The 26,771-nt window shown below is 37.1% G+C and overlaps 1 protein-coding gene across 10 annotated transcripts in view; it reads right to left on the bottom strand.

The window, feature by feature from the left end:
• Positions 1–4,867: 4,867 nt before the first annotated feature.
• Positions 4,868–26,771, bottom strand: part of PLEKHA1 (pleckstrin homology domain containing A1) — a 41,156-nt gene continuing 19,252 nt past the window's right edge. For 2 of the 10 annotated variants that reach the window (XM_069797151.1, XM_069797152.1), the window contains exons 3-13: positions 26,608–26,664; positions 25,045–25,090; positions 22,884–22,981; positions 20,108–20,239; positions 18,292–18,435; positions 17,214–17,282; positions 14,015–14,079; positions 13,123–13,186; positions 10,669–10,758; positions 9,484–9,558; positions 4,868–7,350 (exon numbers count right to left, since the gene is read on the bottom strand). In XM_069797151.1, the coding sequence (XP_069653252.1) occupies positions 7,021–7,350; positions 9,484–9,558; positions 10,669–10,758; positions 13,123–13,186; positions 14,015–14,079; positions 17,214–17,282; positions 18,292–18,435; positions 20,108–20,239; positions 22,884–22,981; positions 25,045–25,090; positions 26,608–26,664 (1,170 nt within the window). In that variant the 3' untranslated portion in view covers positions 4,868–7,020. Of the gene's footprint in view, positions 7,351–9,453; positions 9,559–10,640; positions 10,759–13,122; positions 13,187–14,014; positions 14,080–17,213; positions 17,283–18,291; positions 18,436–20,107; positions 20,240–22,883; positions 22,982–25,044; positions 25,091–26,607; positions 26,665–26,771 lie in introns of all 10 variants that reach the window. The other 8 variants (XM_069797153.1, XM_069797155.1, XM_069797156.1 and 5 more) reach the window with 8 other exon arrangements.

Genomic DNA, 26,771 nt, shown 5'->3' with positions numbered 1-26,771 from the left:
GAGGGTTTCATAATTTACCGACAAATATATTTGTTAATTACCCATCTAATATGCGTAGAAGTGCATTACACCTGAAAGGCACTGTGAACCCAGAAATAATTATTTCTCCCCCATCGTAACGTTTCTACACAGAACGGCTATCCACACCAGCAGACATTTATCAATACTCAGAGACACCAAAACTGTGGTCTGAAAAATACTTACACTTGAGAGACTTACTAGTAAAATATTTCATCTCCTACTTTTCAAAGGGAACTTGATGATAGGAGGCTGCATCTAGAGATCACATGCTACAAATTCTTCTGAAGGTATGAAAGTTTGGCCACTGCTGTCAGCGATCCAGAATTTGCCCCGACATTCAGCCTCAGCTCTGCTCTCAGTAGGGGTCAGGACAGAAGAGATCAGCCTTTCCTGCAGCGTGACCGTACGCTTTATATTACCTATTATGAAAACAAGTTTTCCTGGATGCCCGTGAAGATGTTCGCCACGTCACCCAAGATGTATCATTTACTGCCTTTGAAATTTCAGTTTCAGAAAGCAGCAGAACACCTTGTGTTAAGAGCTGCTACCTCCAGTGGTTTCCTTTCTTACGTTGCTACCGCACAGGGGGGTGCCGAGGAGGTGGCTTTGGAGTAAGCACCTGGGCACACCTGGGAAGGGTGGGAAGCAAGGAGCAAGTAAAGGATGGGAAAAAAAGAGTACACTTGGCAGGAGAAAAAGGGGTTAACGTTACAGTCTGGGGCTAGAAGGGTCCTGGCCAGAAAAGAGGATTGGGGAAGTTTCAGATGACCAGAATGCCTATATTCTGAGCAAACTTAAACAGCTTGGACTTCGCAGAAAGCTTTTCTAGGTTTATTATGACTGCGTTATCGTTTTGCTTCGTTCATTAATGGCTTTCTCCCAGATTTTCTAGGGGAAAATTTATGCTGTCCTAAATACTTTTGGCCAGGGTGTAACAACCCTACCCCCACCTCCCAAAACCCCAGGACTTCTCTACTTTGCAGGACTTCTCTGTTTTGTTAAACAAATATTTACTTTTTTTTTTAATTAAAAAATAAAAGCTTTTAAAAAACATATGCTGGATTCATCGCTACATACAGAAAAAGTGCCATTACTTTGAAAGAGAATGGCTGCAAACCAGGGAGTTTAAAACTACATACTCTTTTCCAGATGTGAATTCAGCCCTGGTGCTTGACAAGCATAGCTGCTGGCATAATTTACAAAATAAATGAATGATCAGGGTGTCTTCTGTAAAGCCTCACAGGAAACCAAGCAACTGCCCCAAGAAACAATTGCTAATCTGAACAAATTAACTATGTATTTGTATACACGCAGGTTTTTTTCCCTTGCTGTCAGAGGGCAATCCTACAACTAGGAGTACAAGTATTACACTACAGGCAGGGACTGTAAAACAAGTGTTGAAGCTTCATAAATTACTTAATTTATAGAAAACGAATGAACTGCTATGAAAACATGCAGTTGACACCCACCTGTTGAGAAAAGATATTACTTAGGTGTCCTGATGCACTTAGTTATCATCAGGAGAATGGGGGCATTAGGAATGTAGTCCAACAGAGTGGTTTAAATTCTTAAAAGATGTGTTCACTATGCATAGATATGCAAAATTACAGTGTCGTTTTAAATGTAAATCCCTAATTACAGTGTCAAAGGTACCACTTTGAAGAGCAATATTCGACTACTACTACACCATTACACAGTGCCTTTACAAATGAGTACCAGGTTCTTTTTCTCAGAGAGGTTGCACAGAAAATCTGAAGCAAGAAAACAAGGCAGACATTTGAGACATGATTCAGTTAGAATAGGAGTCAACGCTTAATTTTCCCAGAGAGTAGCCTTCATTACTTCAACGGAAGATCTCAGAAGCACTTTTAGCAGCTTACTGGCTTGGAGCATCAAATAGTTACGTAGATTGTGGTCCAAAATACAGATGAAGATACTAAAACTGATAAAAGGTAAAACTATACATAGCACAGAAAGCTTCTATTTTTTTATTTAATTTTAACTTTTAGACTAAAAATGCTCTGTCCAAGTTTCCCCTTCTTTCATTTCTTCCCTCTCCCCCACCTCAGATTAATATGGAATCTTTATAAGAACAGTAATATTTCTGACCCACACCTTCAGAGTGCACCTTTTTGGTGTGCTCATTAATTTCTCCATCCATTATAATATAGGCTTCCTATAAAGCCTAAAAAAATTAGCCTTTGAATATCAACATTTTCTACTAATACAGCCATTATTATGACAGGCGATACTCTGTGATGCCGCATGCACTTTTAACTCATTTCTGTATAGAATTTTGACTTCTGAACATATATATGCAATTGCAAAACCTCAAAGTCAAAAAGTAAAATTATTAAAATGGCAGCTCAGTTAGTAAAGAACAAAGTTTCAAACTGGTTTGGTCCCCTTCAAACTGTAGACCCAATTACCCTGCTCTACCTCCAAACTCTTTGTCTTAAATTACTTTGCCTACCAAAAGCAGAGACAGTTCCTTTCCAGTCCAGTAGTTGAAGAGACTGTACTCCCATGAGACATTTTAAAGGTCCTTCTGACCAGCTGCATCGCTCTAGACAACCAGTTTCCCAGGTACGTTCCAGAAATTTTAAACTGCAGTAATTGAAAGTCAGCTAGCTCAGCTCCAGACCTCTTAGTACAGAAGGTTACTGCCTTCCACTGCTAGACATAGGCACGTCTTTCAAGCAATAATTAATGTTTTCAGCCCGTGCATTTTATACAATCATCTAACATACATATATACACATAGATACTTGCTTCTCATTCAAAAAAGGCTACTCTTATGAGACTGAATTACTATCTAGCTATTAGCAGTAGGTTTCTCTTGTACTGGTTTATCATAGGAAAACATCAGAAATGTCACTGATTTATTTTGTTAATGCTGCGGTTTGAGTTTCGCCACTTCGGAGAATTTTCATACTACAAAGTGTCAGTTCTTCAATTTCTTCCATTTCAACTATTTTTTACTATCCTCTGATTGCCTGCAATTGCTTTCCACAGTCAGTAGCATCACAAGAAGCTTCACACTTTCATTATTCACTGGACAAGCTAACAGATTATTCACTTTTTTCTTATAACATCATAGCTTCCTCAGGAGTAAATCAGTATTGTAAACAAAAGATGCAGGGAGAAAGGGATGTTTGGTTTTGTCTTCAATTTGCTGCCACTGTTATTCAAAGCTTACAAGGAGCAAGAGTTTAAAAAAAACAAACAACCCACCCAACTTTGAATAGTCCTGTGACTTAAAAACTGCAGTTTCAAGATGGATTTTTAAGATGCAGAAATATACTTCAAAAGTAAAAGCCTGACTTGAGTAAGTTTTAAAGCTAGAGCACGACCTCTAGGTGGTGCTGACATCCTGTTATTCCATGAGGTTAAGGCACATGCCAGTTTATTCAACTATGTTCTGCCTTTGGCAGTTACCTTCAGGCACGTGGACTGCAGAATTAGCAGTTACAATTTCTGTAAATTTCGTATTCTAACACAGTGGGTTTAAATCTATAACCATAAAGAATAACTCAATCCCCTCTTCAGTAAAGGGGCAACAGCAAGCACACAGCAAATGAAAACATGCAAGACAGCAGGGAGTAAGACAGAGCACCCAAGTCATTTCAGTGACCACAGTTCAGGTCTCAACTGGCTGGGAAAGGTAACTAAGATTTTTAGGAAAATAATTAGAGGATCAAAAAGTTGAAAGCTAAACAGCAGAGATGCATGCAGTAAGACAGAACTAGAAATGGTATTTTCAGCTCCTTTAAATGAGTTTGAGTTGCAGCCAGTAATTGCATTTTATTCACATTTATTACTAGGAAGAATAAACTGTATTGCTGTACATGGATTAGTATCTAACTTGGTGTGCCAAGGACCTTACTGAAACTTCAACTCCATACTGCCGCAATTGGGCTGCTTTTGGAACTTAGTGATGTTAGGATAAAACTGAAAATGTCTAGTTTAAATGGGGATGGGCTACCAAAGGTATAATTGTACACACATTTCATACTAACTCTGGCCTGTGGTGCAACTGGTTAAAATGGAAGCTTCAAGACACTCAGTGCAGTGACTCCTCTAGAAGTCGTATGTTACAGAGTAAAAAGTTGGGGCCAACGGCATGCACATTTTGATACTAGTTTAACTGGAGATGTGTACATACCTGGAGTAATTCAGTCAGAAGATGTCGCAGTCAAAGTGGAATTTGGGTAACTGTGTACAGCCTATATAAAATACCTTATTCAATTACTGTTCTTTATCTGAAGCTTGCGTCCCGTTGAGACAGACCAATTAAATGTGCTGCTTCACAAAAAGGAAAAATGGACTTGAGAAATGCAGTCACTCAAGTGTGATGATGTCACACTGTCTACGATACAGACAGTGAGGTGCTTCCAAATGTCATATAGGTGCCATTATTTCAGGACAGCATTTTTGAGGGAGAACCTTTCTTATGCAATGGTCTAAAAAAACCCAGAAGAGTGCATGTTACATTTTGTCCTCCTGGGGTGTTTTTTTTTTTACCCTTTCAGATGGTGCCTGAGTGTTTCCAAATGGTTAACTTGACATGACTATGCATCACCTCTTCCCTTCCATTGATGCAAAAGAAACCTGATTGATTTCCTTTGCATAACATGTAAAAATTCCACAGAAGAAACTGAGAACAGTAAAAGAAAGACAGCTCATTCTGTTAAATCTCTTTCTTAGGCTACACAGTCTGATCAGATTTGAAGAATTAAGAAGACGTTAGAGCTGGATAAAAGATAATCTGACCTCTTACATGCTAAAAAGGAATATATTGTTCTGATAAAATATTTAACACGGTCCAAGGAAACTCAGTCAGATGTTATTTTAAGTTACCCAAACTGATTTATTGACAATTTAAATGTGTCATATTTACAGCACTGTTTCTAAAATAATTTAACAATTTTCATAGATTTATAAAAGTACTGATAAATAGGAGACCCTGACAATTACCAACCACAAATATTTCCCTGTGCTACTGAACTACAACAGTAGTTCTTTTCTTTTTTCTTTTTTTTTTTCCTCTTTTTGTAAGTCCCATAAAGGAGCTGCTTTACCTCCACCCAATGTGTAAAATTGCCAATACCAAAATATAATAAAATGAACATGCAGTGTGAAAGCTGTACCAGAGCAAGTGATTTCAGATGTTAGACTACAGTAAAAATATTTCAATGCAAAGTGTCTTCCACACAGAATGTATTTATGAAAAAATAAGCTTTTAAAGAGCTATTGTTTTATCTTTATAGAAGTTAAAACCTACAATACTAGTACAGACATTTACAGTAACTTCCAATTCTGTGGTAGTTTTCACATATATCTAGAGTCAAACAAAACCAGTAATTTACAAACACCACTGCCTTAAGACAGTGGTTATTTAGCTTATGGATTAAAAAAAAAAAAGGTGCTGATATAATTTAAAGTTTTGAAATTAGATGGTATCTCATTCTTATGTGACACCAATTATTCTATCCTTGGATCAACAAATTATTGTGGTAGAGCCATCCATATCTCTCAAGCAGGAAGTCAGTTTGGAAGTTGGAGAGAAGATGGACTTGTACGGTATCTATCTTAGGTTCCAGTAGACAAAAAGTATCGCAAAGCTGGACAATCTGAATCACAATAAGCAGCAGCATGAGATATTTGTGGGGTTTTGATTAAAGCAAACATTTTTAAAAAATGATGAAAAGTACACAATCTAATCCAATACTTGAAATGTAAAGGTTTTCATTTGCATCACTGAAGCCCCATAACACAGTGTACACAAACAACTATTCATTTTTTAAAAACATATTGCACAGCTAGTAGGTGCAATACCAGAACACTGGTATCCCTAGCATAAGTCTTCTATTTTAAATAGCTGTTTCGAACTACGCTATTCAGAACAACTCCAAGCCAACGTTCAAAACCATTAAGAATGGTTTGTGTACATAACTAATTCAAAAGTGTTTCAACAATGTGAGAAAAAACACAGGCACTTAAGATTATTAGTGCACCAAAAGTTATAGGCCACAATTGCATGACTATGAACAGTTCAGTACCAATAATGACAAGACTAAACGAGGAGGTCTTCCACTGATCAATATAGAAACAAGAACTGTTCACAAAGCACTGATAAGAAAACCATTCTCAAAACAGTAATCAAACGATACGTTTAGACATTTAAAAAAAAAGATTGCTGCAAAGCCTAATGTAACACAATATAAACCCTTACTTGGTTCAAAAGATCTAAAGTGTCCAAATTTGAAAGTCCAATTTCTCTTCTCCCCCCTCCAAAACACCATTACATGCAGTCCATTAAAATCCAAATGTGCAAAAAGTTATAACCCACCTTTAGGAGTGCATCAAAAATAGGCTGACTATTCAAAATATTATTTTAGTGGAAATTTTACAGCACCATAATTAGAATTCCAAGGGAGTTCAGAATTCTTGTTCTGATAACAAATCAGTTGACACTGTTGATCCTAAAGAACAGAAAAAACATTTTCTGCATTTCCTGGTATCTGAAAGTCGTGGAGAGAAACAATTCTCATCTATGCCTAAAATCTTACTGTAGTTCAAAATGAAATTAAATAATCACATTTGTTGGCAGTAAGTTCTCCACAATATAACATTAGTTGTAAATTTAGTAAATTTGCCAGATTAGGAATGACAAATTGCTGGTACCTTGCTTACTTGCAGAAGTACTTTTTTGTTTTTGTCTTTTTTTTTTTCTCCTAAATTGTGCAGTTTGGCCCCATCCTAGTAAGTGATTTACTGTCAGGCTTTGAGAAAACGCATAAGGTCCATTTATGACCCTCAGCTGAAAGGCAATATACACATTATATATACACGTGTGCACAGAAACACACACATACATATATAAAAATCAGTGTTCCGGTTTTTTGTTCTCATTTCCTATAATTTTCTTTGGTTAAAAGTCCGAGCAAGGAAATCAGAGGACCGAACAAATGGATCATTCTCCAAACACTTCCATCACTACACATCACTAACTGGAAGGCTTGCATCATCCAGATCCACAAGGCCAGGATCCTGTTCCTGAGTGCCATTTTTACTTTGGGGTTCCAAGAGGCCCCGTTCAGTCACTTTGGGAGCTGATTCTCTTGGAGCGACAACCTGGATCTTGTAGCTCCCTGGCTTGGCCTTGGTAAAAGATTCGTGAAATCCTCGCTTCTCCAAGGCAGGGTATTTGGCGTGAGGGTTTGGGACCAGAGGGCTGCCGTGAGTGGCTGTGGAATGTGAGGTGGCTGGGGCTGGGACGGCAGAACGGAGAGCATGGTTGGGTTCGGAAGAAGACTCGGTATGCTCCTGGAAAAGAAAAGCACACGTCAGAAGAAGTAACTGACGTCATGTTGGAAAGATGCAATTTCAGATTTCACTCAGAAAAAAAATTCAGGGCAGAAAATACACAAAGCGAAGCATCAGCCACAGCAGCAGGAGGCAGGTGCTTTCTCAAGGTGGTGTATTATTAAATGTGAGCTTACAGCAGTATGTGACAGCAACATCAGTTTCTTCATTTGAGGAAATTAAATTTCTCAAATCAAGCTCAGCATCTCTTTAGACTTTATAATATATAGTCCAGCAAATTGAGGCTTCTCATTTTACTAAGATGCTAAGTAACCTTTTGAAGATAACACTTTAAAGGCCATTGAAAGTGACATATTTCCAAGAGAAAAATGTATTCAAAGGTATTCATACACATCAGCACTCGTATCCTAAATCCTGAAGTAATGCACATGTTACAGTTCCCTCTTCTTGGGGTACCAATCTCCTGAATTGTTCCAGGGACCAAACAAAAATAGTAACTATTTTATGCTATCAAGACTATGTAACAATTTCCAAAGTTAATGGAAACTATTCCTTCTAATTGTCAAGTTATTTTCTTGTGTTTATTATTAACTGCCATTCTGTTGACCTTTACATAACTCTATTAGATCAATACTGTGAAAATTATCTTCCACCATTTACTTAGTGATAAGAAAGAAGTTCCCAGACTACCTAGGAATGATTTAGATGTCTAAAGCATAGGCACAGAGTGCCATTTTAGATGTCCTAGGATATCCTCCCTGACCTCCAGCTGTATCTCCCGAACAAAAAATTCCTCAGGTTCTTCATTGTATCTATCAGTTCTGTAAGGATGTCTCACATACCTAAGGATATCTAAACCAGTGCTGGATACAGTGCTAAATGATATGATGAAAATGATGTGCGATGATGCAGTGAATACTTCCCTCTGCATGCATTAGGAGCTGCAGCTGCTGCCACTTCTGCCATCACCAGTGTTAGTACGTGAACTAAAGAAATCTGCGAACCCATGTGCGTACACAAATCAAGTCACTTTTCAAGCACATTTGTTAGCGAAAAAACCATCACAGATGTGTGTCCAAGATGCAAATATACATCCTAAATGAAACACTTATTTCTTCACAGCAGTTTTCCAAGTTTCTTTTCGAATGCTGTGACATGCATTCATAAATTTAATCATAATGGATTCCGCCAAGTACTACTGTATTTATTTTTGTAAATTAACTAATATAATTGGGTGAAGGAGCTGTGCAACTTTTTTTGGACTTCAGTTTTGTGTTCAATCTCAGTGAAGTGTTTCACATTTTTTACATTGCCTTATTTCATACTTGACCTGATACTCCACTTTAAGAAAAATATTTGATTTAGGAGAACATATGATTCAGTGATTTCCCTACTATTCTTCTTCTTATTAATAATTTTAGTTCAACAAATAGGACAAAAATAAGGGATATTAGGACAAGGTCTCTATAATAAACTTTTTGCTAAATTGAACTGAAGGATGCTCAGATTTTACTACCCACACTGACTGTAATTTCACAGTTAAGAGACTATGCTGCTGCATTACTCCTAAGGTGTACTGCTTTGAACAGCATACTGATTATACATTATAATGCTTCTACGTTTGAACTAATAATTTCATGCAGAGACTTATAAGCCATGCAAATCAGGCTACAAAATTATCCTTCCAATTACTAGAGTTACGACGTGCATTTTTGTGTGCACGCATCTGTATTAGTTTGTGGGTAGCTTAAGTTTAATTTTGCTTTTGCGCAGTTTCAAAAAAATGTAAAGTAAAATGGAAATATGAACTCTCATGCAAATTAGGTTTAATACTTTCCTATTAAAATGACATCACATAACTTACGTTTAAACATATAGTATGCTTTGAAGTATAAATACATGTTTTTGCCATTTTTAATTTCCAATTATTTTAAAAGTAAGAAAAAAAAGTGCAAACCTGTAAGTGAATGATACAATTTATGAGTTAGTTTTCAGTAATGGTAATGGCAACAGGTAGCATTATTTTTAGTTTTTTATAGTGCAAATTAGTCTCTAGTCCTAGCCCTCCGTTAAGAAGGCAAGTTTACATGAGAGCCCACATACGTGCTGCATTCACCAGTTCTTGATGTATACCTCTGTATACAAGGATTCGACAGCCTTCTGGCCTGCCGCATCTGGAACACAGTGCAAAGCTAAGATTAGAGTAACCTATACTTGGGGAAAGAAGAGAAGAGAGGGGAAAAAGAAGTGATGCAGACAGTAATAGCTAGATTGCTCAGTTAGCACCACAAAAAAAAGCATACACAAGGAAGAGGTATCTGCATATTTTCATTCCCCCAAAAAGAAACAAAATTTCCAATAGGAAATATTTTTTAAAAGCGTGAAGCAGCTCCCAGCTGCAAAAAATAATTGAGAGCTTAGATTGAATTAACAGATACGCAGTATCAATGCAAATGTGTAGTCAAAAGCCAGATTTCAATTATCAGATTTCAGATTATGGGGGTAATGATATATTCAGTTTATTACAAAACATCCCATAGCCAGAAAATGAAAACCATAGCTTGCAACATCTGAACTGTAAAGTATTCCATGTTAAATCTGGACATACTTGGAGACACTGTGACACTACAGTAACATTCACTGTTCACAAGTTAATGTACTTTGTACTGAACATCTAATACAGTTTAAATGCAAGTATGTATGAAATGTTAGCATCCACATGGCTTCACAAATATTAAGATTTGTCACAGTGCCTCAGTTCAGTAATGCTAGATGGTGTTCACACTACGTTTCCAACAGCAAAAACTAATTCATGCGAGCAGAGATCTCTTAGAGAAGTTACTTTAAATTTGAATCTATATCTGCAATAGAATAAATTATCAACAACAGAGAATGACAATTTAGTAGCTAAGAGCTGTTAAAACCAAATCAGGATATTGTCATTTGATTGCAAAATTCAGCAATTAGCAGGAATACCTCGCAGGAATTAGAAAGTTTCAATTTTACTCCCAAACTAGTAGTAGTGACAAAGATCACACTGAACTCAGAAGATTTTTTTTTTTTTCCTAGGTTAGCACTTGCATTATCCATCTGTTCAAGACAATACAATGCACAAAGTTACATACAGGTAAGACTAAGATAAGTGCTCAATTAAAACCGCAAATTATTTTATGCCAGTCTGTATGAAAGTTCATGCAAAGGTGCTGCATTACTACAGGACAGAACAGAGGACAGGTGAAAGGAAAAAACAACTAGAACTTCATGTGCACAAATGAATATCAACTAATCACATTTTCTCTGAGGTTCAGAATAACATACGGAAGCTGCTGATCTTCCAGGTCCCCGCTGTGCTACAATGGCCCCAGAAATTGCTTTTATCCAACTGTGCATGTCTTCTGGACTGTCCGCCTGGATCAAACAATATGCATTACATTTAACATAATCAACTCTCAACTTTCCTGGTGTCCTGACCATCTGCATAAAAATGACAGCCTTACCCTACTTTAGTAGTCTGTTATTTGAAGCCATAGGGACTTCCATTTCTTAAACCAGACATTTCTTAAAATCTTACCCTGAATTTACTATTATATTTATATGGTTCTATAAAATAATAAGCAAGAAATAAGTATTTTCATACTATTTGCATATTCTAGACTCAAATTTTTACTTTCAGCAAAATATAAATCAAATGCCCACGGAAATTCTTACGGGAGATCTGCCGACCCCAAAGTAGCAGACTTTGGCCAATGACATAACTTCTGTACTTCTCAGTCACTGTTGCACTTCACTTCTATGAGGTATTTACTGAAGAGTTACAGTCAAATAAAAATCAGTCTCTGTCAGGGGTCAGCTGAACATTTACTTAGAACAACAATCCAACAAAGATGCAATAGATTAACAGTGAATACCAAGGGTGTACATATCTGGGATAAAGACAGATAAAAAGCTAAAGCTATCTCCTAATTAGGTTGCAGCTTCATTAAACTAGCACATCCACCCAGCAAGATGTATCTGCAACGTGTCACCCAATTATGTTCTGCTATAGGACAGCTCAAACTCAGCATCTGGCACCACTGCTTGTATTGGTGTATTGGGCTTGCATGGCAAGGTTTTGGTAGTGGGGGGGCTACAGAGGTGGCTGCTGTGAGAAGCTTCTAGAAGCTTCCCCCATGTCCAACAGAGCCAATGCCAGCCGGCTCCAAGACGGACCCGCCGCTGGCCAAGGCCGAGCCCATCAGCAATGGGGGTAACTCCTCTGGGAGAACAGATTTAAAAAGGGGGGAAAAAACCTGTGCAACTGCAGCAGAGAGGAGTGAGAAGATGTGAGAGCCCCAGCCCTGCAGACCCCCAGGTCAGTGCAGAAGGAGGGGGAGGAGATGCTCCAGGTGCCGGAGCAGAGATTCCCCTGCAGCCCGTGGGGAAGACCACGGTGAGGCAGGCTGTCCCCCTGCAGCCCAGGGAGGTCCACAGGGGAGCAGATCTCCACCTGCAGCCCGGGGAGGACCCCACGCCGGAGCAGGTGGGTGCCCGAAGGAGGCTGTGACCCCGTGGGAAGCCCGCACTGGAGCAGGCTCCTGGCAGGACCTGCGGCCCTGTGGAGAGAGGAGCCCACGCTGGAGCAGGTTTGCTGGCAGGACTTGTGACCCCACGGGGGACCCACACTGGAGCAGTCTGTGCCTGAAGGACTGCAGCCCATGGGAAGGGCTCACATTGGAGAAGTTCCTGAAGAACTGCAGCCCATGGGAAGGACCCACGTTGGAGAAGTTCGTGGAGGACTTCCTCCTGTGGGAGGGACCCCACGCTGGAGCAGGGGAAGAGTCAGGAGTCCTCCCGCTGAGGAGGAAGGAGCAGCAGAGACAAAGTGATGAACTGACCACAACCCCCGTTCCCCTGCGCAGCTGTGGGGAAGGAGGTGGAGAAATCGGGAGTGGAGTTAAGCCTGGGAAGAAGGGAGGGGTGGGGGGAAGGTGTTTTAAGATGTGGTTTTATTTCTCATTACCCTGCTCTGGTTTGATTGACAATAAATTAATTTTCCCCAAGTCAAGTCTGTTTTGCCCATGATGGTAATTGGTGAGTGATCTCTCCCTGTCCTTTTCTCGACCCATGAGCATTTAGTTATATTTTCTCTCCCCTGTCCAGCTGAGGAGGTGAGTGAGCAAGTGGCTTTGGTGGGCACCTGGCACCCAGCCAGCATCAGCCCACCATAATTGGACTATACAGGCCTTTCTGATCCTACAAGAGAAACTCAAAACTTATTTCCAGTACCATAAGCATCCCATTCCCACACAGCTAGGAAAAGCAAGTCTCTGTGATTTGTATGATATCCAAACATTTAGAAGGTGACATGGTTAAGGATGCAGTGAATAAAGTACATATGGATACATATTACCAAATAGGTACTGAAATCTAATTGTTGCTGTGCTTTGGGAGATATTTTAATGTGGCAACTACTGGAAACTGAGAACGCAATTACTATACATAAAAATTCAGTACTTCAAAATAAAAGACAAAATATTGAGTTCATTCTACAGAATCTGAAGACCCAAATGCCAATAAAATCCCATTAGGATTTATTGTTTTCATACACTACCAACATAACACTTGCTGTTATGTGGAATATTTCTTACATGCATCTTTCTGAAATATGAGGATCACATTCCCTCTGAAAATCATGGCATAGTTAAATGCCACTTTAAAAGAAAATAGCAGCACTTCTTTGTTTTGATTATAGTAGTTTCTTGGTTTTGCCCAAAGTTTAAAAAAAGAAATTACCTGCACATAAAAGGTTCGAGAAGTTGTTACAATTTCAAAGAGATTGTCTCTCATCATTATATCACTGTAAATGAAACACAGAAAAATACTTCAACAGCAAGTACGACTTTCTATTTTAAAAAGACTCTAGGACATGTGGAGAACTAGAGCATTTGTTGACTGAAGACCTTTGTATTTCTTTATCACTCTACTGTTGTTTTTTTGGGAAATATCAACTAGAAAAAGAAAACCAGCATCTCTTACTCATTTTAGTCCTAAGACTCAATTTATAAGCGGCATGTGTGCTCCTATATATATTTCTAATTGGAACATTCTAAATCATATCATGTTAAGTTTAAAAATATTTAATGTTCTAGTTACATTTCTGCAAAATTTCACATTTTTATTTTGTTATGTCTTCGCAAAGTATTAGTCCTAAGCAGTAGCCTGCTAAAAACAAGAAAATCTACTACGAAGACCATTAACTCCTTAGTATATTGCCATTTGGTGGGAGGGAAACAGCAGGAAGAAGAGCATTCTGATCTAAATTCAGACGTTTAACATATGGTAATGTCCTCTAAAGGTTTAGCGATTATATAAGCAGAATAGAGACTCCTAAAATTGCTGCCTCAGATCAGACAGCACCCATGCATCTCCAACTCATGATTGCAGGATGCTCCTTTGCTCCACCCTTATCCAATGCATTTACATTCTACTGAATGTTACAAGTTTGAAACACACACTAGTGCAGAACCCTCAAAACCAGTTTTATACACAAAACTACTTGCACATCACACATGTATACATTAACTGAAGTTATTAAAAGGTTCTCCATTGTTTCCAATGAGCAGTCTGGCCATGACAAAGCAGTGTACTACATCCCATGTAACCACATCGGTGCTTCTGTCCTCACCTTTGCTTGCATTCCTGAACTTTATGGACCTCCTTCAGTGGTATAACCCTGAGAGGTTCCTTTTCCTGGAGAAAAAAAAAAGTGGAAATATTTCAGTAGAGCATATCTAACAACTAGAATATAGTCAAAAAGCCAGCGTTTAAGACAGTTGATGGGACCAGACTTACATAAATGACACTTTCAAGGCAGTCACTTATGCAAAAGGTGATGTTAACCAAAATTTGATTTGCTTCTGTAAGTATTAAACTAGCCACGGCACTTGCAACGAAGAGGAGGAAAAATCAAGAAGTAAAAAACCCAAAAGCATTCATTCACCTTACCATAATGGAGACAACCAGCCCTGTCCCCTTCCCCTAACTAGATCAGAAAATTCAATCTGGTGTCGTGATTATATTAATTTACTATGAAATGCTACAATACAAGATGCTTTGTTAATTGTACTGTGTGACATGGCTTTAAATAAGATGAATTGTATCCTATACTTAATACAATTAAAAATAGTCAAAGAAGTCAGTCGTATCAAAGCCTGTAAAAGAGCAAGTATTCTTAAAGCATATGAAAATTCTGTTACCATAACAAAAATAAGTGTTACAATTCTGTCAAAGTTTCACACAACAGGAAAAAAAGTGAGAACATTTAAACAGAAATACTTTCACTTTTGCCATGACAACATAATGTCATACATACTATTATTTTCCTGTGGTTGTTGCAGTAAAACACAAACAACAACTTACTTTACCTCCTAATGTGTTTTCTTTAAGCAATGTTACAATGGACTACTTCAGCTGGCTTCAGCTTATAGACAAAACAAAAGCTGTCAACTCTGGAATGATTACTTTCTCTACAATTTCTATTACATATACTTAAGAGATTTATGTTGTTATAGCAAACAGCGAATGTCACCCAAATATAACCATCCTCAAATGTCAGTTTTCATTAGATCACTTGTCTCTATAGCAGATCAGATGTACAGAGTTTAAAACTCAATGTTTTCAGTTATTTTGCCCCTCTTCCCCCTCTCCCCTCCCTGCTCTTCCTACATTCACTCATCCATTACAACAGTTTTCAAAGTAATACATCAAATGTGAATGGCAAGATCATCCTTGGAACACAGGCACCTGTTGCAGGGAAGACCTCAGCTCAGAAATTATAATTTTCGGAGTCTGATATTGCCTGTATTCCACTATGCTCCACCTGAAGACTGACAGGGGTTCTTCCTCAAACTGAAAAGGCATCATTAACAGGAAGGGATGGGCCACGACACTGAACAACCACAACAAAAAAATGTCCAGAATCTACACATTTTTCAATTAAAAAAAAACAACCAAAAAATCCAACATTTTTTACATTTTTGAGAGCAGAGAACTCAAATTTCTACAAATGCAAAACAACAGCACCTCAAGAGTCATCTGAAGTACTGGTGAGCAGGCTGGCTGTCAAGACAAACTAACTTCAAGAAAGAGCCATACTTGACTGAAGTCTGCCGCTATGGGGAACTGAAGTCCAATAGGAAGAAGTTTTCCAGAATTAAATGTCTGATGCTACACTAGCTCAATATGACCTCCATGCCACAGCCGCCTTAACCACGAATGCATGACAAACAATCTCTCTTGAACTTTTTTCCTATCTTTGTATTAGTCTCATTAGGAACAGGAGATCCTACACATTGCTGAAAGAAATCATTCACCACTTGAAAACTTCAGAAGAGAGAACTTTATGCCTTTTGTGTTTGTATGACATAAATAAAAGTCTGATGGACATACAGTTAAGTTGTTGCAGGTGTTTTCTTCTTGGTGGGCTGCATCCTGTGAAAGTTTTGCTCTTTCCAGTATGGATTAAATGTCTCTCCAACATGTATGTTTCAGAGAAGGCAGATGCTAATTGTTTAAAAAACTATATGAAACATGATTATCATTATTAGGTTTCCTAACCATGGAATTCTTTGGTTAACCAATAAAAGGACACTATTTTCTCTATCTATTCAGTGCGTATTTCCTTGAAGACGGATGACTCTTAAAATGGAAAAAAATAATTTCAGTAAAAATTGTGAAGCAGGATCTACTTCCCTGTTGTCTGACAGCTGCTCAGTCCAGTACCTTCCTCAAACTGCAGCAAGGGGATATTAGCCTGAAGAGTAGAGGACACTACAAGACTTTATATTGTTCAAAACAGTTAAACTGGAAAGGAGCACGATGAAATTCTAAAAGTGTATGCATTTCTACCATCTTTCTAGTATACTCTCACACAGTACAATTCTTCACTGAATTAGAATTTGCTTGCGAGCAATCTGCACTCAGATTTTTTTTTTAAATAAAAATAGAAGGTTTATTATAGGCAATGAGTCAGAATTGTGTTATGCTGACAGTTTAACAAAGATAACGATGCAAGATCAAACTCCTGCTATTGTTGTATACTCCCTCATTAAAAGTAAAGCAAAAGTTCTCTTCAGAAACAGCCTGAAATTCGGCTTCTTGACATTTTACATCTTACAGTTGGCCTGTAAACTCAATTTTCCTTAATTTATAATACTCTACAACTTAGACTTCATTCCTTAGGTGGATTTTCTCATGTTTGGTAAGTGTGGGATTCCTTTTGGGGGAAAACAGACTGTCTCCAGTACCAGCCACTTCATTTTTAAATGAAGCCTGAAGGCACTTAACATTTGGTCAAAATTGGTCAAAAGGTTAATGAGTGATGAGTGGGGAAGAAAGATCATGAAATCAAAACAAACTCTGTAAGCGTTGCTTCTGAACAACAGAGTTCTTTGCCTGCCTTGGCTGCCCTAGTGAAACCAGTGTGGGGGAAAAGATCCCATCATTTGTATGACAAAACACCCCATAATTCTAACTTTAAATTAAGAATTGCAAGATTAGTTTTGTCTCTGCACATAATGATCAGCTGTTTCAAGAACACAGTTAATTATATGTGAGTACAAAGTGACATAAGATACTAATACAAAAATCAGGGTGATTGTAGAATATAACCTGTTACTGTTCTTCAGTGCCCTACAGACAGGCTTCCAAACAGAAGACTGAAGCCCGAATTAACAGCCACCCTATTAATTTTTTGTTCTTCCAATCACGAAAAGTTATTACAGCACAGAGTTAAGAGTTGCACAGCAAATTTTTCAAATACAAGCATATTTCTTTATATTTTCTCACAACTATCACCAGAAAATAACACATATTTGGAAACTTACCAGTTCAGACTTGAAATATCCTATTGTGTTTTCATCTAACTGAAAGTATCTTCTCTTCCAGTTCTTCATCTGTTAAAGGAAAATAAAGAAATATTTATGTATTTTACACATAAAATAAAAATATACTTACATGTTATATATTACTCATTTATATATTTATAATTCTAGTTTACATGTATAATATTATATTGTATAATTCCTATTTATGATTATTCATATATAATATTTATCATTCATATATATTATATATTTATGTCATGTGTATATAGATATATCTAGTGCCCCAAAAAGAATTCTGCAAGACTCTGCCCAGTGAATTTTTTTTTTTTTTTTAAACTGCAAAAATTAAAAATTCTGGAAGCTACTCTTTTCTATTACAAGAATTTTTCAACAATCTCCACCAAAACTGTAGCAACTCAGCAGCACAAATACCCCACAAGAAATGTTAAGACAGTACATTAAAGATTTCTAGTTTATTTTTAACTAAAAAAAGGAATGTTACAAAAAGAAGCTTCATAATCCAAGATAAAATGAGTCTGAGAACTCACGAAACATGCATATCTTCCTTAATCTGAACTATCTGTTCCTGCTTTTAGCAAAGCATCATGTGAACAGTTCCACTTGTGTTAATCAGTCTGACAAGTTGTATAATTCTTCCTCAAAAAATTAGCTTTTTCTAAACATTTTAGTGATTTAAAAAGCATGTAGACACTGAACTTCTGCCTTAATTTAGATGCTTCTAGCAAGTGAAGTAAGGATCTCTACATTAGTGTAGAGCAGAAGAATTCCTAGTTGCATGCACTAACCATAATGTGAAAGTCTCTGTGCACACAACTTTTCCTCTCCAAAACATCTCCAACAACGTAACACTGAAGAAAGTCATGAAAAGAAGTAATACAGACATAAATTACATGCTACTGGATGATAAGTTTTATCTTTAGCCATCCTTAATATTGTCAGTAGTGCTAAAGTTATTGGTATTTATGTCTTTTTTTTAAATCATCTACTTGATAAGTGTAACTATCACCTTAGGACCTTTGTTCTTGATTAATTAAACACACCGATCTCAAACACTTACCACTGCTCCTTGTTTTACACAGTAGCCAGCTTTGATGATAGCATTATCTGGGGGATGCTTAGCAGTGAAATAAGGAAGGTGACTTTGTGACCGTTTCAGGTAATTCCTATCAGCCCCGTCACTGCACTCACTGATTTCTTCTTTCTAGAAAAAAAGCAGGGAAGTTCAGAATACTCTCAGTTTTTTCTAAAGGTCAAAGAATAACTGTACTAGTTATAATAGGAAATAATTGCATCATCCCATGCTTACAAATCCCATTTCCAATTTGCTTGAAAGGATAAAAAATTTCAACTGATTTCCAGAGGCAACTCATGAGACTCTCCAAGGGCTCTGGTTGAGTACTTGCAAGCTCCATTTAGAAACTAAACTAAGAAAGTGCTGAGTATTCTCAAACAATATTGACAGACACTCAATGAAGAATGCTACAGGCCTAAACCCAAGATATATGCATGTATTTAGTGCAAACTTGTTCTGTGTTTTTAAGGGCAAAAAACTAGATGTGGCTACAGCAAAGAAAAAGCTATTTCTAGGACCATAAAACACACCAGAATTCACCAACTTTTTAAATGCAGTTCAGGTGTATACATGTCATTTACACAGTATTAATCCCATCTGTAACTCTCTTCAGCTCAAGGAGCTTCCAGAAACAGATACAGGTCTATATCTTTAATGCTGCATAGATTCTTCTTCCATGAACTTGTCCAATCTCTCAAACTCAGGAAAGTTTCTTGCATCCATGCCACTTTTTGGCAAGCACTACCTTATGTTTTATTATGCATGGAAAGAACTCCTTCCCTTTGTTTCACCTGGTTACACCATTAGCTTTGTTTAAAAGCCCATAGCTCTCAAACTGGAAAAAGACAGTTTATACCATGCACTCCTGCCAATTGTGATTTTGTAGAGCTCTTATATCCTCCTTTAGTTATTTCTTTAGCACACGGAAGAGTACTAGCCTAGTCAATTGTTCCTCATATGGAGATCATTTCACATGGACCAATCATGCTTGAAATTTTTCTCTGAACCTTTCCAGTTCTAGTTTAAGATGAGAACAAAACTGGACACAGTAATCAAGGTCTGGTCAAAGACAGCATTTATACAGCAACAAAGATTTTTCTGTTTTGCTCCTTATTCTTTCTCTAGTAACTCCTAACATTTGTGGCATTTTTCCTTCACTGTTACCAAACACCAAGATGATGTTTTCATAGTATGACTGTAACTCTTACCTCTCACTCAAGTGGAAATGGTTATTTCACAATCTAGTTTTTTTTATAAAAAGTAGGATTGTTTTTTCCAGAATCCCTTACATGACATTTATTTTCACTGAATTTCACTTGCTATCTTATTTGTCCACACATGCTATTTCATAAGGCCCTTCTGCAATAATTTAATCTGCTGTCATCCTTACTCCCTCTAATAAATAGTGCATATATAATCAGCTGATTTAATCACCTCCTTTTTTGCTCACTTTTCCTGGCAGTTAAAAAGACAGAACTTTGGCATTGTTAACACCAACAATTCATTTCACACACACACACATAAAGACGTTTTAAGCATACTAACCAATATCTGTAAGCAAAAATCAATACTCAAGTAATTCTTTACAGTCTTGTATAATTCTCTATAATCTTTTATAAAGGGAATAAAATACTCAAAAAACCCCAGTCAGTATCAATAAAAGGTGCACATCAAAGTTTAAGTCCTCTGAGCAAGGTGAGAAGCTGACAGCTATATTGCGATACATTACCTATTCCCACCTGTCAAACAACAAAGCTTCCTCTATCAATAATAGCCCATTTGTTTTAAGAGTATTTATTACCTGGGTAGGTGTAATGATAGGAACACCGCCAACAATTTCTGTCCTGTAAGAGACTTGCTTCTTTCCACCTGGGCTTTCAGCTTGGCGGTTTGCATTATCCATTTGACAGAGAGGATCAGACTGCTTTGGTACCTGAAAGTGGAATATGATAATTAACGTAAGTTTTATGAAGACCTAAAAAAGCCCTTATCATTACTCAAGAATTTTTAATTTGTCTTCAGCAGGATTTAACAAATGTTCTCTAATTGTAAAAGGCTAGAAATATCTTACATGAAAATTTGTTGCAATGGCTATGCTTTAGTTCTAAAAAGAAAACTGGTGCCAATAAAGACATTTCACCAGGTGTCTTGAAATCTAAAAATCAATTCCCAGCTTTGCCGTGCTATACTTGATCTTCAAGAAGCACTGCTAATTTGTAGAAGAACTGGTTCTTTATTTTTCACTTGCTTTCAGTTTTAGTAATAAGTGCTTTAGACTGGAGACGCCCCAGTGCCTGTAGAGCTAGCAGTAAGGCCACAAGCAACAGGGTTACAGTATTAAGACTTTTGTCAAATAGGATGCCTGATCAGTATGATATTTGCACTCACATTCCAATACTTGGCATGAAGACTGTGTGTACTGCCTCCACTAACCCTACATATATTGCTAAATTCAACAAAATGACCCTAAATACCATTAACTATTAGGTAATTCTCTCAAATGTGGAACTAAAGCAATCAAAATACCACAGGAATTGAATTTCCCCAGTAAGTGTTTTGATCTAAAATGTGTACCCAAATTCCTGAGTTTGTGCAAGAAGTAAACATCTGTAACCTAAGAAATGCACTAACTGGCTACCTAAGACATTTTCATTTATAATCTCCTTTCACCCCTAATATTAATATAGTAAGTCTGAAGTGACTTCAACAAGAAGAGATCAAGAGACTTACACAAGAGATCAAGAGACTTACACCAAAATATCCTAGCCAGCAACCTACTGGATATTTACACAGGACATCCAAATTCCTTCAGAAAGAAGGGACACACAAATTGTCTTTACACAGTGAATTACTATGCAAGACTGTGGCACATTTAGAACTTGAAATTGAACTTAACTAGACAAAAACAAAGCTACTTTATAGTCTGCTGTGATTCTAGTTCCTATGCCCAGGACTGCTTATTTAAAAAAAAAAACCAAACAAAAAACAAAAAGCCCACAAAAAACCCCAGCCTGCAAAGAAGTACAAACAGTCCTGAGAGCACCAATGTCAGCCAAGTGAAGGCGGCACTCAGCATCTTGCTCAGCTGTGACGTCAGGCTCGTTTCGTTCTCTCACCTCCACCATCACCTTAGCCTTGCACAACACCCAGCTTTGCTAGCACAGGTAAAAGGTGACTCCATTCACAGCCAAATCTGGCACTGAAGGATAAGACATTCTCCTAGTGCACAAGGATCGTGGGCCTCAGCCTTTCAGGAGAAGGGGCTTTGTAGCTACAGCTTTATGGGTGCTTCAGCTGTCACAAACTCCTACTTAAAATGTTACAGACCAAACCCACATCCACCTTCTCGTATGAATGCATTTTCAAACAGTACTCATAAATAGGTACACAACGTGCCAGACTGCAAAGGTTCACAGTTACTTGAAATCATCAGCACTCAGAGTATTAAAAAATGCAACGACTCTTGGAGGATTACAATCTACAGCAAGTAATGCCCATATGAAAATTAATAATTGAATTATCTTAATTATTTGATTAAATAATTGGCCATACTAAATAACCTCTGAACAGATTAACAGTTCAAAGGTTTGTTTCTTCAAAGACAAAATATACTAATGGTTCCACCAGTTAAACATATGATAAAACAGCTTTCAGACTAAATTCTAATTTGATGCAATTAATTCTTTATTCACCCTATTTCTTGAACTGGAAACAATTCAAGCCTGGTTGTGGTATGTCCTCTTGAAAAACCCAAGTGAGAAGGCTTTGCGTTTCTGGGTTTTTTTTATTTATTATCATTAGTAACATTTTTGTAACTACAAAGAAAGGGCTACATTAAAACAATGCAAACAACTCACAGTAACATGCTTAGATGTTTCTAAAAATGAGAAAGTTACTGACAACAAATACGAATGCGTGCACCCATGCTCAGAACCCCTTCTTCGTAAGGGTATGCTCTCAAAACAGTTCATGCCATCACTTCCCTGAAACTGGAGAGAAAAACCCCCTTAACTTCTGCCTCCTGAAAAGACTGAGGTAATACGTGGGTTTTTCTATCATGTGATAACAAGCTGTCCTGGTACAAACCAGAAAAGTAATTCAACACTTATCAGAAGAGTGCATTAATGTTTCTTTGAATGGATGTTACTTGAAATCAGGAGAGAGCCTTTGGAACCTGGCATGATGTGTTTGCTCGTTATTTTATTGATTACTTTAAGAAATACAAACTTTTGACACCAGGCAAATGTATGCGTATCTTTTCATTGCTTGCAAATGTCTTCTGGATATTTCAATTAATATTAAATGTGTATGGCTAATTTTAATTTATTAGAAACCACCATATGCTGTAATGAAAAAGATAATCACATTTTTGTCCAATTTTCAAAGCAAAAATTAAAATAAAGTCAAGTTTAGGGGGAGTTCTGTACAGTTTCTCCAAGTCTTGGAAAGCCAAGGCAAGACTTGTTTGTAGAGATAAAGACTACTCTAGCATAAAAACTGGAGACAAAGGTTACATTTAAGCACCTTGAGACAGTCACCATTTGAAAGCATTGCTAAATATCAACTAAACCACTTACTGTGATTTTGGTAGCTTTGTTCAGAACATTTACCCATTCAACTAGGTCCTGCTGATCATTGGCTTGTAGAAAGTATTTTCTCATCCCTGCATTCATAACTGTTAAAAACCATTGTGAAAAGTTAACAACACTGAAATTTAAGGGCAAACTTAACACCATCACAAAAAGATTTGATTTCAGATGGAAAATCCAGTTGAAGTATTTGAGCTCTCTGCTGCATTTCTTTTTAGAAAGTCCTAAGATACATACATCTACCTGACAGGCTTGCTTTATTCTAAAAACCCCTAATTTTTTTTTTAAGCTCTCCACTTAAACAGCATCATACAGAACTTGTTAAATGATTTTTTTAGTACATAGAAATAAAGCCTTGAATTTTATCAGAATTTTCTGCAGCTCCATTTCCCTTTTCTCAATTTCCATAAGCAACAAAGTTTTATACTTGGGGACTTCTACAGTTACTCCTTTTCATCCTCTGACCAATATCTGTTATCCTTGGCAAAAAACTCATTAACGTGACTACGACCACTGATTTTTATTCTTTTTTTAATTTGTGGAGAAATTGGTATTGATTACTAAGTATATGATGCTTAGGAACAAACAACTTTAAAATAGCCAGAACATAAAACTTTATTTTACTTTAGTGACTTGGCAGAGAAAGCATATTTTTAGTAAGTTTATGTATCTACCTGGCAACACCTAGCATACCTTTATCCAAAAAGGACAAACATATTTCTGTATAACAGTGAAAAAAAAATCACGGCTAGTTTTCTCACAAATTCTAAGAACTTATCCTGAAATTAATTTTAAGGTGAACAGCAACTAAAACCTTTCCAGAACTTTGAAGCGTTGCAGCTGAAGTCTGAACAGGTTTTGGTGCTCTACCCATAGCATAACAGTTCTTCATTCAGGTCATCGCTAACAGCAAACACATGCTAGAAACAGGTACTTTTTACTCTTCTATCATCTTTCTCCCCAAAGTCAATGGTTCAAAGCAAACATTATTAGATGCAAATATAAATTCACAATACAGAACTGTATAATGAGTTGACTGAAACAACTCCCGCTATTTAAATAAAAAGACAATATATGTAAATTTTTCCTCTAAAAAGTATCAAAAACGCTTTAATAAACCAGAAATATTAAAAGCTTTCAGGCAGCATCTTGGATCATTATGGCTTTATAGAGCTGGCCCACTGACAGGAGCAACTTTACAGCTGAAGACGACAAACACCTCTATACATGCATGTGCAGAGGCATCTGTAGATGGCACTGAATTGACACACTAGATACTATTCTAGAATCCCTGATTCCTTACACACGGAGGTAATTTACAAAGTGTTTCATGAGCTCTAACACAGAGACTGCACAAGTCCGGTGGAGCTGCCTTCTCTGGGCCTGTACAATACTGCACATGCCAAAGGACACCTTAACCAACTGTCATAAAACCTTCAGGCATTTTCAGTACCTTCATCTCAGCTAAAACTCTTACGTGAATGCAGCCATAAACAATGGTTATTCATAAACAGAGCAGAGGCTGATTCCAGTCCCTACACATACTTTTGTGAATGCCAATTGCTTGTCAAAAAAATCTGGAATTATGGTAAATTTTGGACAAATTACTTACAAGAAAAATCTTAAAAAACCACCATAAGGGGCTTTTATGGTTATCTAAAGCTTTCCTCAAGTTTAAACAAGTTTAAGCATCAATAAACCTAGAAGGTACCCCAATCAAGTTCTTTTTCTTTGGTACAGCAATAGAGCCTGAAATTTAATGTAAAGGCATTGGCTGACAGTAATTTTAGATCAATTAAACTCTTTTATCAGTAATACAGATTAAAATAGTTAAATTACTTGTCTTCATAGCTGACAGGCATGCCATGTTTCTGAAAACATCTATCATTTTTGATTAGCTTATTAATGCCTGAAAAATTTAAACATCTGAAAAACAACTCTCACCTACTCCTCATCAAGCTGTGATACGAAAAGCCACAAAAAACATGAAGAAGCCAACATTTCCCTCATACTAAAGAAGAAACAGTGAATCCAAACTATTAAAAAAAAAAAAAATCAGCTGTAGCTAGTAACAGAATTGCAGAACATTATCTTTGTTTCAAATTTCTGAAGAATGTACTTGATGCACATGCCGCATGCAAGAACTTACCAAAACAGAATTCTGCCTTTGGCCTTAGCTTAGTTGCATCGCTAACCTAGTAGGGAAATTAAGATTATAAATATAACTGTGCATACAAAATATACATCAGCTATCACAAATTTTTTTTCTCTTTCAAGTGGCTAAATTTGAAGATTAGCAGCATAGCAAGCTTGTTAGGTATAAAGATATACAGATATAACAAAAAATACTATATATAAAATTCAGTTCAAGACATGCAACCTATGGTAAGAAGACAGTTTAAGCTCTATGTTCCTATTCCTTAAGTTTAAGGATTCATTACCAGGCAAATCCTGAAATCTGAAAACATAACACTTCTACTTGCATTTTGCAGTTCTATGTCTCAACTGAACTAAAAAATCAAGGACATTTCATACGGTCAAGAACATCAGTTGTATTTTGGTTCACCAACAAAAAAAGAGTAATAGCCACTTTTCTTCAGGAGTCTCTAAAATGTTGCAGTGTTAGGGGAGGAGAGAAGCAGGTGTCCCGTTTTGAGATTCTTGAGATGATAGACAAGCTCTATCATGTAAAAAAGTCAACAAGGGTGGGGGAGAAGGCAAAGCAGTCTCTTGCATCAAAACCTTTTTTTTGGCCAGAAACAAACAAAAAAACCCGTACTACTAACTAGAAGAACAATGGAAAGTTAGACAGAGCATCTGCACAGGAGGCACACTTGAGCTGCCTTCAAAGGTACACACAGGTGAAATGGCACAGGTGACCACCCCTGCTCCCACTAAAACCAACATACAAGATTTCAGATTTCTTAAGATGAAAACTGTGAGGGTTGGGGCAAAGTAAGCATAGGAGGAGGAGACCAGGAAGGACATAAGCAGGTCTCCACAGACATTTCTCTACTCATGATATAACCAGCATCAATATCTTTCACAAGAATAAAAAAAAAAAAACAAAAAACCCCACCATAACAAGGAAGGTGGGAAGATACAGTATGACAACAAGAAAAGCAAAGGAAGGATGAGAAATAAGCAGAAAGACAAGAAGAGGTCAATTATTTTTCTCCACTTATTTGTTAATGCAGTATCTGCTACAAATTGAACCACGGAGTCTTAGTTCAGTTTACTTCCAGACATATTTGGAAGTGAGTGTACACAGAGTAATGAACTAAATATTTTCTAGAAATTTTCCTGCTCTATCTATTAAAGATCATTATTACTTGCAAACTATCACACCCAAAGACTTATCTCCTGCTTCATAAATGGCCTGTCTTTTCTCCAAGACCATTGGAATTCAAATACTCATAAAGAACTGAAACATACAGTTCAGAAATATTAATTCTACACAGCACAAAGAGCTCCCATTTGAAATCACAGAAGAAACCTAGGCAACACCGTAATTAGTCTGTTCTTATTTTAACCTGATACTATTGAAGTGTTTGTAACACATCTCTGAGAATCGGGAGCAGCACACAAGCAAAAAGCTTCCCATGCACTACGTAAGAGGCATTTAAAATTGTCTAAAGTTAAGGCCTTCAGAAGCGGCCCTTGGTAGTTATCACGAAAAACTTAGCAACAAGTGTCTTAAATATTATCTTACCTTTGAAATATAGGTAAGTTTAATGACTCCAACAGGTGGAGATCCAGAGGGAAGATTCTGAAACAAATCATATGTTACAAAGTGAAACTTGTTTATTCTCATATCACAGTCAGTGTTTACGCATAAAAAGCAAATAATTCCACAAACAAAAAGAAAATCCTACC

The sequence above is a fragment of the Haliaeetus albicilla genome, chromosome 11, assembly GCF_947461875.1.
Source record: "Haliaeetus albicilla chromosome 11, bHalAlb1.1, whole genome shotgun sequence".
In the NCBI taxonomy this organism is placed as follows: Eukaryota; Metazoa; Chordata; class Aves; order Accipitriformes; family Accipitridae; genus Haliaeetus; species Haliaeetus albicilla.
The sequence above is the reverse complement of the archived record's forward strand: the minus strand, read 5'-3'. Positions and strand labels throughout refer to the sequence as shown.